Source organism: Electrophorus electricus, chromosome 14, assembly GCF_013358815.1.
Source record: "Electrophorus electricus isolate fEleEle1 chromosome 14, fEleEle1.pri, whole genome shotgun sequence".
Classification (NCBI taxonomy): domain Eukaryota; kingdom Metazoa; phylum Chordata; class Actinopteri; order Gymnotiformes; family Gymnotidae; genus Electrophorus; species Electrophorus electricus.
The window spans coordinates 3,104,075-3,126,385 of record NC_049548.1 but is presented as its reverse complement, the minus strand read 5'-3'; the positions used below and the strand labels follow the sequence as shown (position 1 = coordinate 3,126,385).

General features: G+C 51.5%; 1 protein-coding gene across 1 annotated transcript in view; it reads right to left on the bottom strand.

Annotated features, from left to right (window-relative positions):
• The window catches only part of trrap (transformation/transcription domain-associated protein), a 58,451-nt gene extending 39,708 nt beyond the window's left edge, over positions 1–18,743 (bottom strand). The window contains 35 exon segments of the mRNA XM_035533224.1: positions 730–928; positions 1,067–1,248; positions 1,345–1,509; positions 1,654–1,773; positions 1,917–2,036; positions 3,547–3,615; positions 3,723–3,893; positions 4,538–4,659; positions 4,772–4,868; positions 5,063–5,224; positions 5,326–5,586; positions 5,656–5,853; positions 5,950–6,167; positions 6,253–6,452; positions 7,548–7,699; positions 9,421–9,621; positions 9,707–9,963; positions 10,191–10,356; positions 11,415–11,606; positions 11,715–11,909; positions 12,057–12,154; positions 12,284–12,611; positions 12,802–13,036; positions 13,789–13,867; positions 14,369–14,507; positions 15,206–15,302; positions 15,399–15,487; positions 15,667–15,744; positions 16,431–16,556; positions 16,636–16,692; positions 16,778–16,861; positions 16,976–17,080; positions 17,200–17,310; positions 17,563–17,612; positions 17,921–18,743. Of these exon segments, the coding sequence (XP_035389117.1) occupies positions 730–928; positions 1,067–1,248; positions 1,345–1,509; positions 1,654–1,773; positions 1,917–2,036; positions 3,547–3,615; positions 3,723–3,893; positions 4,538–4,659; positions 4,772–4,868; positions 5,063–5,224; positions 5,326–5,586; positions 5,656–5,853; positions 5,950–6,167; positions 6,253–6,452; positions 7,548–7,699; positions 9,421–9,621; positions 9,707–9,963; positions 10,191–10,356; positions 11,415–11,606; positions 11,715–11,909; positions 12,057–12,154; positions 12,284–12,611; positions 12,802–13,036; positions 13,789–13,867; positions 14,369–14,507; positions 15,206–15,302; positions 15,399–15,487; positions 15,667–15,744; positions 16,431–16,556; positions 16,636–16,692; positions 16,778–16,861; positions 16,976–17,080; positions 17,200–17,310; positions 17,563–17,612; positions 17,921–18,020 (5,223 nt within the window). The 5' untranslated portion in view covers positions 18,021–18,743.
• Between the last annotated feature and the right edge of the window lie 3,568 nt (positions 18,744–22,311).

Sequence of the window (22,311 nt, the reverse complement as noted above, 5' to 3'; positions counted from 1 at the left end):
GCCCCGTGGAGAAATAAACAGCGTTGCGCATAGGGTGGCGGTACCGGGATAGGCCGCCGGGTTGCGGATGCGCCTTCATTATCCCTCCGCCCTAACGAGCCCGGCGCCATCATCATGATTGACGGAGCCGCACAGACTCCATTACGACAGAGCAGGCATGGTACGGATTGGTTACGCAGAGCCTGAGAAATGCGGTGAGCAAGTTTCAGCGTCAAGCTGTCCTGGTTTTAACTGCCTCACTCCTTCACCTCACGCATGGTTAGCGGGCTCGACACTCTCCACAAGAGGGAGACATTCGCTGTCTGGACTGGGGTAGAGGTGCTAGCTGGCTTCAAACTGTGGTGTTTGTTGGAAAAGTGAGAGGAATACTAATCAAACAGGAGACACCGGGATGACGCTCTATGACGGACAAGAACACTCACCAAACCTGCTGATAACTATTCATCCACGCACTCGATTGGCTGCCTCCTGTCCGCCCTCGCCCATGAAAGCGTGGGTCGCACGGCAGATTAGCGAGGAAAGTGTGATCACGTCCGAGCACGGCGCTGCTGATTAGAACGCCACCCACGGAGCTCAGAACCAGCAGCCCACGTCACGAAAACGTCCCCGATAACTGGCGACCAGCCGAAGGGAAAGGATCGCCTCGGCATCTCCCTGTAGCCAAGTGTTCAGACCATAGACTGGCTTTTTTCCCCGAGCCTACTGTGTTGGAGCGGGAACGTGCCTCACCTTGGCTTTCAGCTCGTCGTTGAAGTGCGGGTCGTTGAACTCCACGAAGCGGAAGAACAGCGCCCTCTTGTGGGCGATGGTGTAGTTCTTGGGGATCTCCTCCTCCATGTACTCCTTCAGGAAGGTCATGTTACAGAGGAAGCGGCCAGTGAAGGCGCGCAGCAGCTGGAAGAGGAGCTCGATCTCCGAGTAGTTCCGCCTGGGAGAGAGAGAGAGAGAGAGAGAGAGAGAGACGCACGGCAGCGCCTCGCTGAGCTCCAAACGAAAACCGCCACGGCCGAGCAGCGTTCGGATGGTGAACGGATGGTGCGAGGGCGGGACAGACACCGGCACGTACTTGCAGTAGCTGAGCATGCAGTAGGCCAGCAGCTTGGGCTCCTTCCAGTTGCTGGCAGCCATGTTGTCTTTGCGGTGGCGTTCCTGGAAGGTCTCGCTGACCCACACGCGGCGGAGCTGATTGACCAACGAGTGCTGGCCGGCCAGCCAAACTTCGTCGTTCTTCACGATGATGCTTATGATCTGAGAGAGAGAGCGACAAAGAGAGGAGGAGTCACACCAGATTGGCTCACTGGGCCGTCACTCTTCAGAAGGGCGGGACAAGAGACTCTGGCCCACCTTAATGGCCTGGAACTGCAGGTCCAGGCGCGCCGTGCTGGTGGAGGGCGAGCCGGGCCGCACGGTGGCCGCGGTACCCGCGGGAACCAGCAGGGGGACGAAGCGGCTCGGGTTCGAGGCCAGAACGTCTCGGAGGGGCTTGGCGTCTTTGTGTTTCAAGAAACTCTGTAACGCAGAGATTGTTTATCTACATCAGCTGGCAGTTCTCTTAGCCAGGGCATAAGGCCAAGACCTGGACAACGCAGGCTTCCCGCAATAAACGGCCAGACATAAATGAGCGATGGAAACTGTGTTGGCTGGAGCCTTCACCATGAACATGCGGCTCCACTGAGGGTCGTTGAGGGTGGCCTCCATCATGAAGAGCTCAACCGTCTGTGACGGATGCCGCGTGAGAAACTTGATAAGAGGTTCTCGGAAAGGGCTACCCGCCTGTTGAGCACATGGACAATTCACACACACAACCGCCACATCCAATATGGTGTTAATATACCGCGTGGATTAATGGTTTATTTTTTAAAAATGGGTCAAGTATCCATAAGGACTGCACATCATGAAGAAAAATGAAGTTGTACCTCGATAAGCATGGCTCTCTCAGTCTTCATTACCACCTCGAGCAGAGGCTTGACTAGAGTCTGCGGCGCAGCCGGGATCAGGTGGAAGAGATTGATGATAGCAGAGCAGATCTTCATCTCCTACAAAAGGAGGAGGAAAGAGAGATGTCACTTCGGCAGTGACCGGCAACCCAAGTACTGGACACTTACAGTTGCCATTGGTATACACAGAACAGTGAGGAAAACTGCGATAATTCCTCACACACCAAAGGGAGGGCACAGCGAAACCTCACAGGCTCTGGAATAATCTAACTTTACAGAAATGAAAAATTCAAAAAGTAAAAATGTATATACATCTCCCAATTCGACAAGTAAAAACAGACAAATTTCACTCAACAAACACTGAATCCAGAGGGCACCATGGTAGGCCGAGAGTCCCCATCTGAGGACTCGAGTCAAACACAACACCACGGACACAGTTACAGAGCACTTGACCGGCACGCACACACGCGCGCACGCGCACACGCACACACGCGCGCACGCGCACACGCACACACGCGCGCACGCACACACGCGCGCACGCACACACGCACACACGCGCGCACGCGCACACGCACACACGCACACAGAGAGAGAGAGAGAGAGAGCGAGAGCGAGCGAGCGAGCGAGCATGGGGCCAGTCAGGGCCTCCCAACACCATCTCACCTCCACACCCTCCATGGCAGGCTGCTCCGGAACAGGAGACAACGAACACAATCAGCAAAGCAACAGGAGAGCAGTGCACAACATTATTGGACTGGGGGCGAGGTGACTGGGATGCGGTGATGAATGAGAGCGTCGAAGCGTGAGTGAATGACGTCACGACACACACGGAGAGCGAGCGGGAGTGTCTGAATGTGTTCGAGAATAAAACGCAAGAACCGAGTACTGAACCCTGACATTTTACCCTAAAGAGATGCGGAGGGTGAAGAACGGATTCATCCGCTTTCGAGTCCAATTTGTTACAGTTGTTCATCCTCCTCACTAATCACTAAACAAGAGGGGGAACCCCCCCCCCCCGCTTCCCTTCCACCCTCAGGTGCTCTCTTCCTCTCTGCTACCTCATGTAAGCTCCTATAAGCCCCGCCCCCTGCCGCAGGCTGACCCCGCCTCTTTGTCCTGTCCCTGCTGTAGATGCGTCAAGCGGGTACAGGGGCCCAATTTGCATGTAATTAAAATACATTCCGGGGAAGCTGGACGCCAAGACAAAGCTGGAAACAATGGCAGCTATTTGTGAGGAGTGTCAAACAGCAGCCCACCACCTCAGCTTTTCTTCTTTCCTCCTACAAGGTCATCTGCCCGCCAGATAACGAGGGCCCGCCGCTCGGAGCCTCGTTACCAAGCCCACCCTGGGGAGGCTGGCGCCTAATTAATCATCGATTGTAATACGGCCACTCGCACCTCCTGTCTCAGCGAGGTGCTCTGGAGCGGGGGGGGGGGGGCGGGGCACCTTTCTCGGATCAGACACCTCAGCCCGGTGCCAGCACTCTCGGCTCACGCGCAGGCTCCTCGGAGCGTCGAGCTAAAGCGTCAGGAACTTCCGAGGACACGGCCCGAACTCCGAAGAGCACGCGGACCCCGGCCTGCCCGAGGCCCACGAGCTCGGACTTACGCTGCCGTCGCTGCGCTGGCCTCCTTTGTGGGTGAGCACCACCACCTCCATCCACTTCCTCAGGTGTTGCTGAGAGGAGGAAAAGAAAGAAGGAAAGACGGACGAGAGATTTGTTACGGCGAACAGCAGCACAGGCAGGAAACGACGACACGCCCTTCGGAGCATCCAGGACTCACCATCATCTGGTCGCAGAACTTGTCGTTGAAGGAGTTGGGGAAGAGGCGCGTGACGGAGGTGAGGCGGTTGACCACGTTCAGCGTGAGGCTGCGGTAATCTCCCAACATCATGAGCAGAGGACGCATGTGAGTGTGGATCTGATCCACCTCGATGGTGGCGCCCTCCAAGAACTGAGGACAGGCATGACACGTGTTTACTTCTGTCTCTCGCTCGCACACACACACACACACACACACACACACACGACTAGCAGTCATAGCCTGGACCGCACAGCCTAGAACCTGAATATATCACTGTAGCCAAAATTCTTTCACATTTGTAGAAGGTGACTTTTCAACAGAGATCTTTCAGGCCTTTGTAATTTTGTTGTTCTGGCCTGAACAATAAAAGACAAAGATTTACAGAATTCAGGTGAATATGATACAACGCAACACTGCACATCCTACTACAATAACACACGTCTTTGCCCACGCTCAAGTTCATGAGATCCGAGAAGAGGAGAAGTGGGACTGATGAGAAGGTCGCAAAGGAAAAGCGTGCGTGCGCGCACGCGCCTCATCCCGTCAACAGCAGGGTGCAGAAGACCTGGGCGGCCACTGCATCTCCATTAACAGGAGAAAGGGCATGTGAACGGCCATGCAGCCGCATTCATTTTCTCCTCGCCTGCCTCACTCCATCCTGAATTGATTGTTCCTGGCAGAACTCATTAGCAATAGCAGGGCAGGGGAAGCAAGCGAGGGAGTGAAAAAACAAAAAGAGAGAGGGGGTAGACAGAGCGCGAGCGAGCGAGCGCAAGCGTCAGGTGAGCGCTCACCTTCCTCATGCAGGCCTCGCCGGCCTCCTGCAGTTCGCTGTTGGTGGAGTTGAGGGCCTTGAAGAGTGCCGCGATGATCTTCTCCCTGGACTGAGGCAGGTAGTTACACGCCGCCAGGGCATCTGCGCACACGCAAGACACACGTTCACGGAAACCTGCCGGCAGTCGCCCAGGTCTAGTGGGGGGGGGGGGTGTTGGTGGTGGTCATTTGAGTGGATGAGAAGCCCAACTCACTGAGAGCAGCGATGCGCAATGGCACCAGGGAGGGCAGGCTCTTGTAGCAGGGCAACTTCATCAGGGCGGCGTCCTCTGCCTCGCACAGGTTCAGCAGCTACACACGCACACACACACACACACACACAGTGAGCAGGAAAGCATGCAGGGAGCCCGTCAAACCCAGAACTAAAGCCAGAATCAAACCCCGATATTTCGACGCCTTCACCCCGCCCCACATCTCCCAGAACCCCGCGGCGGGTGCCGTGTGGAGCTCCGGGACCAGGTGACGCGTGGCCACAGACACCTCACCTCCGTGTAGAAGACCTTGTGCTCGACCACGCTGAGGTCCATGGTGAACAGGCGCGGCTGCAGGGTGGTGCAGAAGGTGTTGCCCTCCATCAGGCCGATCTGAGCATTGGCGGGTTGGTGGCGCAACAGGTGCTTCTTGGGCGGGACCATGTCCTGTAGCACCTGGAACCAAGCAGACAAGGACATGGAACACCCGGCTAGAAGGGCAGATAATGCTGCCCCCTGGACTGTCCAGGCCCCGAGGGACAAGCGTGCGCAAGCACCTCTTTGTGCGGCTCCATGATGACAGTGACGCTCTTGCCGGTGACCTGTGCCAGCACCTGCAGCGAGTGCATGGCCTGCTTGCGCACGGTAGAGTTGGGCGAGGTGACCTCGCGCACCAGGTCATGGGTCACCATGTGAAAGGACTTGTCCTGGGCACTCAGCACCTCCTCCAGCTTCTCCTCCTCCTTCAACGGCGTGGCGCACCTCACCAGCAGCTGCTCCAGCGTGGTCTTCGCCATGGCGACCGCGCCGTTGGAGACCTGCGGGGACGGGGGGTGGTTAAGATGAGCGGATGGAGGTGGGAAGGAGGTGAGGCGGTGTCCCCGTACCTCGCCCGTCAGGTCCATCATTACGAAGAGCAGAGCCTTGAGGAAAGTGAGCTGGTTCTGCAGCACCCAGATGAGAGGCAGGCGCTCCATCAGGAACTTGATGGACACCACGCCGCCCAGCTTGGCATACCAGGCCTGCTCGTAGCAGCACGCGCACAGCCGCTCCACGATGTAGGAGAACAGAGGAAGCTGGCACGCCTGGCACACGCGCACACACACACACACATTAATACGCACCAACACTGCAAAAGAGTCTCCACACACCCCATGCTGAAAGCCAGCATGCCACCTCACCCTCTCTTTAGAGCCCAGGATGATGCTGGCGACGTCAAATATGACGGCCAGCGCCACTTCGCCGATCTTGCACAGCTCCTTCTCCTCGTACGCCATGCAGATGGCGATGGCGTCGATCAGGACCAGTGGGTCCATGCCCTTGGAGCCGTTCTCCTCGCTGTGGAACATGGCCGTGCTCGGCTGGCTTCCAAGCTGGTAGCAGGGCAGCAGGAAGGGACCTGTGAGGAGAAAGCGCCCCGGATGAGGACGTCTGACCCCAGAGCCGCGTCGTGTCGTGCTCGGCGAGCGCCGCAGAAGTCTTACCGCACTGCTGGGCGACCGCCACCATGGTGTAGTGGCGGATCAGGCTGGCCACGAAGGGCAGCGCACTGGGCCGCAGATCTTTGATCACCGCCGACATGAAGGCCCCCGTCAGGGCCTGCTCGAACGTCTTGCGAGCCGGCGTGTCCTGCGCCTTGTACCGGTGCGAGATGATCACGTTGGGGATCCACTTCTCTGTGAAGCTGCAAGAAAAAGGCACCTGAAGCGACAGGCAGTCAGGCCTTCTGGAACGTTCTGCCGCAAGCGTCCCGAAAGCCGCCCGTTTCGTTCGACCCCACGCGTGCGCAAAGCTGCCTGGGTCCCGATGGCGGAGCCCCGTGGGAGGCTTCGCACCGCACTGGCCCCGCATTTGGGCCGGCGTTCCGCCGTTTATCCCGGCCGATGGGGACACCGCGCCGGAAAGCGCTCGCATCTCGTAATGCCAGACGCCGGCGGTGATGGATTGCTCCGTTTCATTATCTTTATTTAAAAGGCCCTGGCTAGGAAGGGGAGCGGTTGGCAGATCAATTCAAACGTGCACCGCCACGAGTCGAAGGGGCCTCCATTATGCGCGGCTGGCATTTGCGATATTACGAGAGCATTCTGCCTTCAGAAAAGATGCCTTTCATGGCGCCCAGCGCGGCGCGAGGAGCGAGAGAAGGACGTCATGAATCAAGGCATCTGACAGCGGCCCCCGCCCTGCCCCTTAATAACTGACACACTTCATTATCTCGGCAGGGGATGGCGGGCGGCGGGGCTTTTTTGGGGGGTAAACAGACAGAGAGGAAAGTCAATTAGCCCCAGCGTGGAGATCAATGCCGGGGTAATGTGACCCTCCCCGTCCGTCCACGCACAGCCCAGGGATGAGCCACTGAGTAATTAGCCAACGCAACGAGGCAGACAGCAGCGGGCCGGCGGCACGTGGGCCTATGAAAGTTTGTGTGTTGGGGGGGGGGGGGGGGGGGGGGGGGGGGTTAGAAGGGTTGGTGGGAGCTGGTTGGAGAAAGGAGCACCTCAAAGAGCTCTCCAAAATCCTAACCTGAGCCCAAGCCCAGTCTAAACCAAGCTCTTCTTAAACTCTAATTTTCAGAGGTTCACCTTAACTCGAATTTGGCTCATCAGCACTTCCTCACAACGCAGCCTAGGTCGGGGTGTTGAGACTCACGACCGGAACTCCGCAGGAGATCACGTCCCTGAGGACTGCTCTGTAAGGACTAGCAACGTTAAAGATGCTAGGAGCTATGTTAAGATCTGCTCCAGCTGTAGAGGGCGAGAGAGCAGCGTGTCGAGGATCTTACTTGGGGTGGGCGAGGAGCTGGTACAGGGCATGTTTGTTGTCCTCCAGGCTGGTCATGGCCACCAGGAAGCACTTGATGACCTCCCAGGCCTGTCTCCTGTAGTACGGCTCGGTGTTGGCACTCTTCAGGCAGTCCAGTGCTGTCTCTATAGCCTGCGGATATCGACGACATGACGGCAACGATGAGGGGCATAAGAGCACGGCGAGAACCACAAACCATCCCTGGGCTGCATTCCTCAAAAACAAACTCCCTCGGGTCAGGCCAATGGCAGCGCAGAAAACTGGATGAGAACACGAGGAAGGAAACCCAACCTGAGAGCCAATCACAAGATGGCGCGTGCCTCCCGCTCAGGTGCCACGCCTACAGTCAGGCAGTGAAATGTGGACTGTGGAGGCACTTCAGGCCTCATCACAATAGTCCAATACGCCCTGGAGAAGCGAGCCGAGCGGTCCTACAGCTCGTGCCAGAGGACGCGGCACCGCGTCAGCATGATGACAGACAGACACTGACCATTTTCCCCTGAAGCCGATTTACTCGTTGCGATGGTAAACCAAAAGGTGAACTGAAGCTGGCGGGTTGTCGCCGCGGCTCAGTTCCTGGGGGATCTGATCTGTTGCGCTCTGTCAAGACGTTATTATAAATGTCACCCGGCCTTGTACACACGTACGCGTCCTGAGTGACCCGCCTGCAACAACCATGTAGTTTTTCAGCCGCTCAAAGCCTGACGCTGCTGAGCTCTTGAGCTGGTGCCTTCCCCACACGAGCGTGGGACTTTATTGAGCGAGTGCAGTCAGCGCCTCCCAGCACCCAACAGACAAGCGGCGGGAAACGCAGCGTGTGGGGCCAGAGGCTCCTTCACCTCATTTGAACACTAAACTTTATTTAAAAGTCGCCGCGCTCAGACGAGAGATGAATACAAACTGAATCTCCGAGGCGACGCAGACAACGGGGGAGATTAATCAAGCGGGCAGCGGGGAGGGGCGGAGGAGCAGCCCTGGCTGGAACGCTGCGGAGGCTCCGTGAGGGAGCTCAGGTCACGCCACCGAGAGAGTGGAGGATGCGAAACAAAAACACTTAGATACCTGCGCGCGCGCGCACACGCACACACAGAGGAGGGCTGGCACTTTCCTATGGAGTGCAGCGTGAATTATGGGGTGGGGTTCTTGACTCCACTCAGACTTTCCTTAATGCAAACAGACGGAGTGGGGCCCCGGGCCCCGGCAGGACGGAGCCGCCGCCGGCCTGCAGCCCTGCATGCAAATGCAATTCCACTGCGGCAGCGCCGAGGCAAGGGAGGCATTCGTCTTAGAGGAGCAAACACAATTACAGAAATGCCATGTTGTGTTTTGCCGAGCAGCGGGAAGAGCCATTATCTGCTGCAAACGATCCCACCTGCCCGGCGCGGGGGTGGGGGGTGGGGGATGGGGGTGGGGGGCGGAGCAGATTCTTCACGCGGGGAGGAGCCATGGCCCTGCCCTTATACCCTCGGAACCCAAACCGACACCCAATAAGAAGCAGGCTCTGCGACTCTGAAGGCAGACAAGCGAAACGTTTCTTAAACGAAAAACAGCAGCCACGGGGTATAGTACCACCAATTTCACTATGAAGATCAAAAGTGCCAAAGGTAATTAATTAATTAATCAATTAATCAATTAGTCACCCAGTCAGACATGAAGCAGAATTTCTAAAACAAGCCCCTAGTAATGCGTCTGCTCTGACTGGACTAATCGGCATGCAGGAGCGTCTTGTACTGTCGTAGCACTCTCTCAATCGAATATAAAAAGTATATAATGCAGTTTTCCCATATGCGCTTACTCGTGTGATGGCTCACACACACACACACACACACACACACACACACGAGAAGCCCTACCTTCTCCATGGGCAGCTGAATGGAGGCTTTGCAGTCGGGGAACTCCGCCTTAACGCTGGGCCCCTGCACCTCCGTCACCACGTACTGCAGCTTCTGCGACTCCTTCAGCATCTTCCGGTTGCTCCCGCCGAACTTACCCAGCACGCGGTACGCCACGTGAGAGATGGTCTCGGCAGGGTTCCGCAGCGTCCGCCAAAGGGCCTGCGGACAAGGGCCGAGTCACTTCTAGACCTGGCGCTGACCGCACCTCGGTTCCAAAAAAGGCCAAAGGGCGAGACGCTCTCACCTGCATGAGCTCGGCGCGGACGGGCTGGATGTGGTCGTACAGGAAGTCTGGCTGCAGGTTGTCCACGCACAGCTCCAGCGTGCGCAGACCCTGGCTGACCAGCGTCTGCGAGCCGTTGAGCGCGGACACGAGAGGGTCCATCAGCATGGGCAAGTACGGCAGCAGAGAGCTCAGCCTGACAGGCACAGTAAGACACAGCTCCACGAACAGGTCCTTCATGTGCTGCTTGTGGAGACCACTCTGTAGCATGTTCAGACCTGAGGGGACCAAGCGCGCCGGTCAGGAGAGGCCGTGTGGACGGGGGAGAAGACAGTTCTTGTTTTTAACCCAGCATGGGGGAGCACACGAGGTTTTTGAATAATAATGCATTCAATCTAAAGCTTTGTGAAATTCAAGAGGGGAACTTCTATACAACTACCCCCCGCCCCCCCCAAACAATAAGCCAGGGGCAGTGTGGGTAAGAGTACACGGCTGTCTCGGTTACCCTGCAGAAGGTTGGGCAGAAGGGGCAGGAACTCCTGGTACAGCAGGTCGTGACTTCCTCCACCAATGGAGCGGAAAAGAGCCCTGAGTAACAGGAAGTAGTTGTAGGGCTCTTTGGCTGACTGGGCCAGCTCCATGGAACTGTTCACGATTTTATGGAGGTGAGGCTGTGCAGAAAAGAGAAAAAAAACCAAACCAAAACACAAGAGTGCGAGTTTAACACTCGTTAGCCTTCACTGTTACTTCAGAGAAAATTAAAGGCAGGGGTTTCCCCTCCAAGTCAAACATCAAATTCCCAATGATGTTCACTGACAAAAATCGTAACTTCCTTGACCTTTAATGAACGGGGGGGGGGGGGGGGGGGGATCGTGTTAAATGGGTGCAGAGAGAAAAAAAAAAAGCTCAAATCCCCCGAGTGTCCAAGCCTGGAACAGCTTTTTAAAAATTCCATGATATTCAAGACGTTCCATGACTAGTGGGGACCGTGTAAAGGGATTGAGCCTTTGGCAAAAAGCCTGGCTTCAGAATGAAGAGATAAAATGTCATCACTGAAAATGACAGATTAGTCTTTTCCAGAAGAAGGCCGAGATGCGCTAGGAGAAACATCCAAATGATGGCAGCATTAAAGCATACCGGGGGCAAGCAGAGCCCTGTGTCACCACCAAGTAAGGCTTTCTTTGAAATTAATTTCTCAGTTTAGCCAAGGAAGCCGCCACACCTTTACGAGGCCGTCATGTGGCACTAATAACCTGAAGGCTGAATTACAGTTGTCAGCTTGAAATGTGACAACTTAAGAGAGCAAGTCAATTAATTTTTCAGAATATCAGATCACACGGCGAATAAACTCCAGTGCGCCGGGTGGGAACGGCAGCGGTTTCCACCGCGTGGCGCCGTTTCCTGGCGACCTTCACGGGAGTCCTTGCTGTCAATCTGAGGCACAACTGCCATTTTTCATCTGAGGGGCTGACAGAACGCATTAAAATTAATGTGGCGAAGACGCCACGGTTAAAAGGGCAGGAAGGATCCCTCAGCCCGACGGGCCGGGTCGTCGAGGTCCACTTGCCCTGACCGACTGTCCTACCGTAAAGGGGGCATCTTGGCCAACGTGACCATTCGGGACAGGTTCAGCTCTGGTTCAGTAAAGCCTTCTTTAAATTTGCAGCCAAAATGAAAAAAAAAAAAAGTGTGTGCGTTTCAAACCTCGGTTAAGCGGGCAGTTTCTAACCTTGAGCATCTGCTCGTTCTCAGCAGCGAAGAGAGACACCGAGCCAAAGACGAGCTTGAAGAGCTTGAGGTAGAGGTTGGACAGCTCCACGTTGGAGCCCATCTCAGGAAGTCGCTCCAGAAGGTACTCCACCAGAATAGTAGCGAACAGGGCAGACGTCGACAGGTTGGCCAGGAAAGAGTTCGCCACGATCTGATGAGACATTTTTATATTATACAACAAGCACAACTAAAGACTCAGTTTAATTGCAGTTAAAAATGACATCGAACCTCAGTTTCTGGGACGACTACTACATTGTACCTGCAGGGCGTAGTTTTTGGAGATGCGCTCCACCATGTACGGCACGGTGGTCTGGAAGATCTCTTTGAAGGTGAGTGGGTTCATCATGGTGAAGACCCCAGCAAAGTGCTCCAGAACCTCCTTCTCCTCCTTCATGCGCACAGTCTGACAGTTGGCCACACGGACATACGTCTGGCCGTTGCCGGCGATCTGTACCTAGCCAAAAGGCGAGGCCGGCTCTGTGATAGGCTGTAGGACTCCGCTACCAGCGTTAGACCTGATGAGTCCATCACTGGTCCTCCACGCTGTACATCAGCGCTTAGTTCTATAGCGTAGCATAGTGTAATCAGGGGACAGTCGTACCTGGTAGATATCCAAAGCCTGCATGGCGTATTTGACCAGCTTGATGTAGATTTGGGTCTCTTTAGGCTGGAGTTGTTTGTTAGGAATAAACTGAGCTTCTGCAACGTAGAGCAAAAGACAAAACCCCTCACCAATCAATCAATCAAGGAAAGACAATGAGCTCATGGCGTTCTAGCCATGGTGTTACAGTGCGATGAAGACCTCCATACTGAAGTCACGAGTCTCACCTCCTGGAGCTTTGCAGGAGGTGATGCCCCAGGTGATGGTCTTGACCCCGCACACGAGGGTTTTCACCAAGCTGCGGCAGTCCGACACCTGGAAGGTCTGCTTGTCCTCTTTCTCCCCCGCGCGGTCGAAAGTGGCAGTGGGTGGAGCCGGCGGGACCGGCGTGGGAGGCGCCGGCGGAGGCAAAGCAGGCGTGGTGGCCGTGGGCGTGGCCGGGACGCCAGGCAAGGCCCCGGGATCCACCACGCCCATCTCTGACTGGGGCTTGCACTTTTTGAAGATGGACACAAGCTGGTAGCGCGCGATGGTGTGGAATTTCAGCACAAACACCTATCGGAACGACATTCGGCGGAAAAGACGTCTAATCCGGAACACTGACCAACACGCACACACGTAACAAAGTACTGGTGACTTAAACGACATTTCTGTGAAACAGGACGCTGCTATTTTGATTTCAGTAGCAGCGAATGTTTTTTCCCGCCTTTACCCAAAACCATCAAGCGACCTGCCGCCACCTCACCTCCAGCATCCTCATGAGGATATCCCGGCCATTGCCGTTCTCCTGCTCGCTCTTGGAGCGGATGCAGTCCACCAGGTTGAGCAGGAGCTTGCAGGACATGGTCTGAATGCTGCTGGGCAGAGACTCGTCGTCGATGTTCTTGGCGAACAGCTGCACCGCCAGCGACAGGTCTGTCAGGGGCAGGTTCTGCCGTACGTGGTGCACCAGGTCTGCCAGGGTGCTGTAGGCCAGGGGTCTGGTAACACAGTGGGGCTCGTGAGCACAAAATCGCAACCATTCATTCTGTGTGTGTGTGTGTGTTATACAAAAAATATATATGAGACTGGTCTGTCTCCTGGGAAAATGAGACTGAATGCAATCAGCAATTCAGTTTCTTGGTTCAACAACCGTATTGGGGAAGAGGGGGGGCAAAAAACAACAACAAAAACAACAACAAAAACAACTTCCAAGACTAGACACTTGAGGGTAGGAGGCCGGTCAGATCCGTCGAGTGTCTAGCCAGAAGAAGCTGCTAATGAGTCTGACAGATCCAGAGTCAGGCCAGATCTGCCCACTGAAGGCTGATGGCTGAGCCTCGGCGGGATGGAAGCAGTGCTGGCAGCTGTGGGACACCTGGGATTGGCTGATGGACAGTGCCACAACCCCTTCTGTGGTAGCAGAGACGGGCACCTGGCTCCCTCAGCCCGCTGGTGGGTCGCAGATCGGCCACGCACCGTTAGCCGGCCATTTGCGCGTTTTCTGAGCAAAGCCCGCTGGGACTTCGCCGTCCGCTATATTGTCACTCCGGACTCGGCGAAAGTGGCTAGGAGCCGTGTGTGGAGAGTTGCAAACACTCCACGGCGCCAGACTTTAGTGTAAATGTGGCGAAGGCGCCAACCTCCTCGCCTCTCAGGCCACGCTGCAGCGGTCCTGATCCGTTCTCACGTTAATTCGCACCTGTCCGCAAAAGACGTGAGAAAAGGGTTAGCCCCACCCCCACCCCCTTACCTCAAAGTCTCTCTCGCCGTGTAGCCTGAGCCGATGAGTATGGACTCATCGAAAAGCTTGTCCATGCATGGAATGAATTCTGCAAGACAAATAGTCTTTATCAGGTGCCATCGAACTCTCCCAGAATTACAGAAAATGTAAGCAGTCCCTGAACCACCAGACACATCAATGCAGCATCTTTGTAGTTAGTATTTTACATCGATTCATTTCTTCTCCACAGCACTAATGATTTGGCAGAGTGTATCACGTTCCTGTCTCAACTGCTATTGATTGAGAACTAAAGCGCACAGAGAACACTGCAGGAAATCACCAGTGTGGCTCTGTCAATTTAGCAATTAATTCTTGAAATCTTCACAGGATCTCGAGACAAATCAGTTTGTTTCAAAGTGTGAGCACTATATACCATTTTCACAAAAAAAAAAAACCGCATTTCAAAACGTGCAACACAGCATCTTTCTCTGGTCACATCTAGCTGCCGGTAACGATGCTGTTGTTTTCGACATGCTTTTCCTGTTCGTGGAATCAGTGACGGGCAGAAGCTGTGTGAGCGTGTGAGAGTGGAGTGTGTGCAGAAACTCACGGCTACGGAGGTCTGTGGTCAGGATGTGCTTGGCGGCGATGAGCAGCTCTTTGCGCAGGTGTGCGGTCTCTGCGGGACAGCTGGACAGCAACTGTAGCATTCCCTTCACCATCTGCTGGGAATACTTCCCCACCAGGTCCTGACCCACACACAGACAGCAGTCACTCACTGCGGCCCAGTCCCGGTCGAATCAGCTGAAGCTGCTGAGGTCAGAGAGGAGGCCTCTCCAGAGGGAGACCTCGCTTGCATCCAGATTCAGCGCGAGTAAAACGCTCATGCTTGCTCATTTTTTTGTTTTTTTTTTTTAAAAAAAGGCGAACGGAATTTTAAATTTAGGGGCGTGCATGCGACGGGGAGACGTGGACCCGAGGTTTTCCCGACTATTTATTAGATGTGAATGCAAACCAGAGATACACGGGACCGGAAAAATCGGATTCTGCGATTTTGGACATGACGGGGGGGGGGGAATCAGCCTGCTCTGAGGAACGCGAAACATGTCGAAATACTCAAGCTGACCTAGGTGAAGGTTATTTATCTAGTCATTTTTATATACACGAGAGACAAAGAATTGAATTAACTAACTGTGTGCATGTGAAGTAATAACCCTCAACAGTACAGTCCAACGTATAATCAAAGTTATATTCAACGCCAGGTTTGTGCCTCAGGTGATTATTGGTTAATTACTGCATTAGTGTAATAGGAGTCGGGTTTTCAGTATAGTGAATAAATCACTGTCATCTCTGCACTGGGACTAAAGCAGCACATTAGGTCGGCGCTCATACGTGTCTGACGTCAGAACGCTGTGCACGCACTCCAGCTCAACCTCACCCACGGTACCTGGTAGATGCGTATGATGTAAGCCAGGAAGGACAGGGTCTTGATTTGAGCAGCGATGAAATCTGCGTAAAGTTCCTTGTTGTATAGCTTGTGCTGCCTGGAACGAGATGGACAAGGAAATGCAAAATCAATGCGCGTGACATTTTCGGAAAGACGCGCGTGCTCTGGTGCAGCGTGAGAGGAGAACACGGACCGAGCCTGAGGAGACACCTGCAGCATGATGGTGTTCATGATCAGGGGCACAAACTCCGACACCACGTTGTGAATGTTCAGCTTGTAGAGCTGGGGGAAGAAACAAAAGCCGGACAACCGGTTAGAACACAGAGAGGAGAAGATCTCGCTAGCCACCACTGGCGGTCCTGCTTCTGACCTTACGCTACGACCGATTTCTACAGGAGCCGCCGCGGCGTCCTGGCAGACGTGTGAAACTGTCGAGCCTCCCCCCACTTTTTTGTCCTCACCTGATACATCAGCACCACGATGATGGGCAGCTCCGCCAGCACCTTCAGCGACAGCGACCCCCGCGGGATTATCGTATGCTGGAGCCCAGAGACAAGACAAATGAGATACAGGCCGGGGGAAAAGACATCACTCACACACAGCACAAAGCCTGGCTGCTTAGAGGTGCACCAGCTGTTACTAATAAAGGATGACAGAGAAAGTAATTAATTTCAAGTGCTGCCACACTCAGCCCCCTCCCCAATCCCCCATATAGCATAATGATCGCATTGTCTATCTGCAGAGACATTAATGGATTATCAAGTAGCTCTACGGGATGCAATTTACATGCCATTTCTTTGACTTCACACGCTAAAGAGAATAAGCAGATTTGCGCCAAAACGCATCAGTGTCCAACACAATGGGATGGTGACCTCTAGTGGCAGCAGCAAAAATGGCATTCAGAGAATCCATACAAATCTGTCACGACTGACACGCACTGCACGAGGCCGAGAACGAGCAGTCTGCCAAGCAGCTGAGACACTCAGATCTTATCAGTTTTACTTTCAGCACCCAGGATTGATGGTACTTTGAAGTTTGTGTGCACGAGCATATGCACACGCACACGCACGAGCACACTCAGACGTACCGTTATCTGGGTTAAAGCACATCGCCCTCATCATTGTGTCTCCGTTGGTCTCCATTTTGTCTGACAAAACGCCTTTAAATAATATGCGAATGTACTGCAAGAAGAGGGATACAAAGCAAGAGCGCGGGGGTCACTGACTGTGCGGGTCTCGCTGTCCTCGCGCTCTGGGGCGGTCTTCACCAGCACAGACGTGATCATGCCCACCATCTCCGGCGAGGGCACGGTGTTCTCCGCTATCACCTGAGGATTCTCGAAGTACCTCGTCTGAGAGGGTCAGAGGGCATAGTTAAAAACCGGCTCCGGCGCGCACCTCACTCAGGTATCAGACATTGTCGCAGCTTACCAACACTTTTGGCAGATCTTTGTAGATTTGCTTCACGAAATCCAGGAAATGGTGAATCTGTGTGGACAGAGAATAGACTCGATTCCCTTAGCTGCTTAGTTCTGCTATGAGAATAAGGATGGCGAAGTGTCGAGAGGCCCACCTCTTGCGAAATCGGAGGCCTGAACTGCTTGTGCAGCTCAATGATGATGCGTAGACAGATGAGCACGTTCTCCTCACTTTCAATCTAAAAATAAAATCAGAAGCGTAGCGATTCTAAGGAGCACCTTGCGTAGCAATAAACGCTCTTAACGTGCCACAGACAAGGTGCCTCGAGCGCCGCCGGTGTGCTCAGACCAACCTCGAGGAAGCGAAACATCACAGAGAGGATGTTCTTCACATGAGGTCGCAGGTGCTCGTTGGTTGGGATGCGGTGGATTATTTCAAGGACCAGTTTCCTCAGTTGCTGCAACAGAACATCTGAATCAGAACGTGACCAGGTACGAACGATAAAGAAATGCAACCGGGGGGGTCCAAGGGACCCTAGGGTCAGCAACTGGTCGGAGACAGGGGCCAGTAAACTACCTGTGTGGGCTTCTCCTGCAGAAACTGCACCTCTCCATCCTGAAGAAAGGTGAGAAAGCGAGGGATGATGTGCTCCAGAAAAGTCGAGTACTGAGGAGAGGATGTCACATTCTTGGAAAAATAAATAAATAAATAAATGGTAAAAAAAAAAAAACACCACAAAGAAATTGTTAATTAGTTTAATATAAACAATTCATGTAATAACACTATCCAAGTGCAGTTTTAGCTCAGTGGACTTTTAAAAGAAAATCATTAGGATGACTGATTGCATCCAGCTTTAAGACAGAGAGAAGACTTGAGCTATTTAATTATAATGGGGCCAATGCCCCAAGACATATGAAGGAATACGAGTTAAAGCCTCACCTCAAAGTTCTCACTGACTTCCTGCATCATTTTCAATTTGGTCTCATCCTCTAGAATTTGCATCAGAGAGAGGAGTGAAAGGTACATTTCAGATGATTTGGCACAGAAACTTCAGCACTTGACAGACCTTTTCAAATTCTATTTATCACCACCACACAAACACCCAGGTATGTTCAGTCACTCAAACAAGCACACGCACATGTGTATAACGCACATATAAACACATGGTAGAAACAGCACCGGTGCTCCGCCGCACTATGAGGTACTTGAGTTACGGCGGGCCTGAGCATGCCAAGACATTAATTAATCCACACACACCTATAACGTGTTAACCCACGTGGATGAACGGAGTACTCACGCGTGTTGTTGTCTGTGAGAGCAGCCACGAACTGCAGATACTTTTTCATCAGGGTGGTCTGATCCACCACAGTGGGACTGGGCGTGGGCACGAAGGCCATGCTGGCGGCCGGGAGAGACAGCTTTGCGCTCGACTACCAGCAGACAAGTGTCTGCGCAGGGATCAGTTCAAATGCATGCCGCCTGGAGCACGTATGCACGAAGTAGTTAGTCACAGAGCTTTCACGAACGACCACATCTCCGAGCAAAGTTACACACAAAACTCACCAGCTAACTCACGCAACTTGCTATACCATCAACGCAATTTACACGCGACTAATAAATGGCGTACAGATAATTAGCCAACCTAGATCAAAGATAACGCACGACATGAAGAATATAACGAGTTGGCAAGATAACCATTCTAGCGATGACCCAAGCGGCGAGCCTTCAATATCGCAGACATATTAGCGTTAGCTATAAAAGACCCACGCTGGCTAACTGTAGCTTAACCAGCTCAAATGTTACATCCTGCTCTCCATCGGCAACTTACTTCTAAAGCTTAGAAATACAAGTCAGCAGACGATCGGTCTGTGAACTTAAAGCAACTTTAACTGTAGTTCTCGAGACACCAGACGCACCAAACTGAAGCCCGCACAGCTAATTCATCCACCTGGCTAAGCTAAGATAAGCTAAGATAACTGCAGTCAGACGCATTAAGATGACATCATTGCAGCTGAAAGCAGTCGTGCTGGTCTATTAAAATAAAATTAACATTTCAAAAAACTAGGCGTCATTAAGAAAAGCGCACAGTAGTTACGGGACCTAAACCTGACACGGGGGGCTTGCACATGTACCCTCCGCATCTGAAACTTCACGCTTAAAATATGAGGCTGCAAGCAGCAACCAGACCCTCCGCCGCCGCGCGCTAACAGTAGCACGGCTCGCGAGGACGTGCACTAAGCCTGTCGGTACCGTTTTCTTATTCAAACTCCACTAAACGCCTTCATAGAGGACAAACGCTCATCCGTACGCGGGCATGTACGAACAGCGCGGGTGCTAAATGTCCCATCCTTTGCATCACTTATTCAGAAGAACCGTAGCCAAGGACTTACCAGCCAGTGCAACAGGGAAACGGTTATACTTGTACTTCCGCTGACAGCGGATCCAATACAGCGGAAGGTTTTGAAGAACCCCCGCAGTTTGCCGATCCGTCGATGAATATGTGCAGATTTTATTATTCCCAAAACGAAATTATACTTATTTTGTACGTAATGCTGCCAATATCTAACAGTAGTCGGTAGCGAATTGTGTGCACATATGCCATTTGTTGCATTTTCAACAAAGCAAACTAGTTCTTTGCGGAAGGATACTTAAAAAGAACAGGAGGTCAGAAGACCATCAAAAACGATGGTCTTCCACTTCTATTGCATTTTAATTGGTGAACCTATCTTGTTTATTTTTACTTTACCGCAGATATATATTGGTTTCACAGCTCTATATTATCTGTGATTAAATATATTTGCAATTAGATTTTTTTCTGGATATGACATTTATTTTTCTGGATATGATCCTGCACAACATTATTTCAACTTAAACTTCTTGTCTTTCAGTACATATTCAAGCCGCTGTTTAGCAGCATAAATCTACAATCAAGTTCCTATTTAATTTGAACTTCAGACAGTAATTGTTATGCACGCAAAATGGCAAAGTTATTAGCCTACGTGCATTCAGATGCAAGTCCCTTAAAAGAGCACAAGGGGGCGATGTGGTGTTGTGGATAGTGTGACGCGTACAATGAAGCGCTTCGCTTTCCCATGAAGTAAAGGACTCTGGCCGAAACGTTTATCTGGAAAGCTTGTGTACTACATTGCAATGTTTTACGACCGCCACAGTTTTAACTACAGTACACTACAATTACTTACTGAAATCATATTCAGATATGTATGGTATGTAACCTACAATTTCTTTATTTGATAAATTATCAAATCAATTAAACTACATTTACCTTCTAAATTACATTCTCAACCTACTCTAAAGGGACTGTAGCTATCTTATTTATATATATAAAGTAAAAGGAAATAATACCTGAAATGACTGTTCTTTTAATATAGTCTGTGTTTCTGCTTAATGATTTCAGGCAAGCCATTTAAAATCTTTGACCTCTGACTGTGCACAATCACACTAACTCTGCTGGAGCACAATAAATGAACCAGATAGTAAAAAGGTTGCATTATCATTTCAATGGCTTCACTGCTGAGCTGTGGAAACATACAGAGATGACTTCCTGTGCCCCCACCAAATGGGACTTAGATTAATATGACAGCTTCACATACACCACAAAATCCTTACTGTGGAAATAAGATGTGTCTGTTTGAACTCAAATCCTTTACCATTTGAATCAGAATGTTATAAGAAACTATATTTGTTTTCAATGCTCCATTTCTAAACATGCTGTTTACCAAAATTCATGTCTCTGCCAAGTATTTATATATCATGCAAAATATATTTAGATTTTAGGTATAACAGCTTTATTATTTCAGTAATGTCTACAAGAAACAGAAAACCTTTAAATTATTATAGCTACTGATACTGTGTTACAAAGTACCTCAACACAGCCTGATTAATTCCTCTCATGACCTTGGGTCACCAGTTCACCAGTTCACAGCACCAACGAATCGGTGCAACACGTAGTGTGTGTGAGAGACTAGATCGCAGTAGTGCACACGAATGTCAGTCTCATAGCTTCTCAGACATCGTTTTTGCTCGTTCGCTATAAAAACCTGAATATGTGCTAGATTTTTGTTTTGGCAGCCCATTAGAGAGGTTTCAGGGAGAGGTCCGTTCAATAGGCCTACTCTAGTGTGGGACATTATAAAAGTGCTCTTTTCACAAGGAACATTTTTATTTAGTGGACTGGTGATGTTCTGGTAACTGTAACCTCACGGAAATATGTTCTTTACGCTTGTCTCTCATTACCTCCTTCACTGACCTTCACTTAATCGACCTACCCAAGAGTTAAAAATATACACAAAATAAATTCCGTTTGTGATACTTCTTCAGGGATATAATCAATTTACATCAGATTACACTGGTCAAATCAGATGAGCATATTTATAAAACAAAATCAGCATATTTAACATATGTACAAAATTGTGTAGATTTATGGGAAAACTGGTTCCTTTGTCTCTGATCAGGAACCCTCATGCATGACTCATGGTATTAATGCATCCAACCCTCTCCATTAACTGAATGCTCAGGGTAACAGGATCTGGATCCACAATGTCTGATGATACATATCCCATGGTTTTAATATTAGTATGCCCTCAGTCTCTCACTGTTTGAATACCTCGTGTTGCTGAAATTACACTGAATGTCATGGCCTGCTGCCCATCCTGGCATCTTTGCTTCTATAGCTACTCTTTGTTTTTGCTTTACTTCCTTGTTTTCGTTCTGTTTATCCTGCCCGTTGTTTAGTGGTTGTTAGCCTCTGTATTTATATCCCATGTTTCTAGTGTGTCCTTGGCGGTCATTTTTGTTGGATGCCTGGTCTTGTGATGCTGTTTCATACCTACCCTGTTTGTTCTCTGCCTGGTTATCATTTCATAATTCTCGCCTTGTTCTGTTTCGTTGTTTGCCTTGTTTTATTTCCCCCATAATGTCTGTTATTTCTTGTGGATCTGGCCATCTACGTTTTTCGCCCATGGACTAGTCTACTGACCCTGAACGTGGATTTGCCCTTAATAAATCTTGCTCTTCTCAGCGTCAACCTCTCAATCACTCCCCTTCACACTGAATTTGCTGGTTGTACAATGTTTCCTTCAGTTCAGGGCCAAGTGCCACAAAGGAGTTGAAACCACCTTCTAAGAGCCCAAATTCTTCCTGTGATTGGGCCTCAGTGATCTAGAAATCGTCGAAGGACCATGAGAAAATATATGCGCAAGTCAACATGAAAGTGTCGTATTGACATTTCATTAGGACGAACCATTTTATCTCTGCCAGTTCATCAGATGAAGGGAGGTTGCCATAACTGAATGGATTTCATCACTGGATTTCTGCAAATAATCTTTCTAGCCACAATGGTTTACAAATCAAGTTAAGGCATGGCAGGGCACATGCTTGGCCGACATTCATGCATTTGCTGAAGAACACAGAACGTCCGTTTAAAAGATAGCGTCAGAGAAGACAGGGTAAGGTGTCTTATCGTCAGCTGTGTTGCTCTTGGATTCCTCATGGTGTCTCATAGATTCCTCATATGTCCTCTGGAGCTATACATGTTCATTTCTAATATAGTTCTCATATGATCCACAGGCTTGTTCGGAGTCACCACAGAAAATTATCTCGTGGTTCCAGTCACTCTGGGAAGAATTCTACTACCTGCTGAACTGAACCAACTGCAGCGAAGGCTGTTCA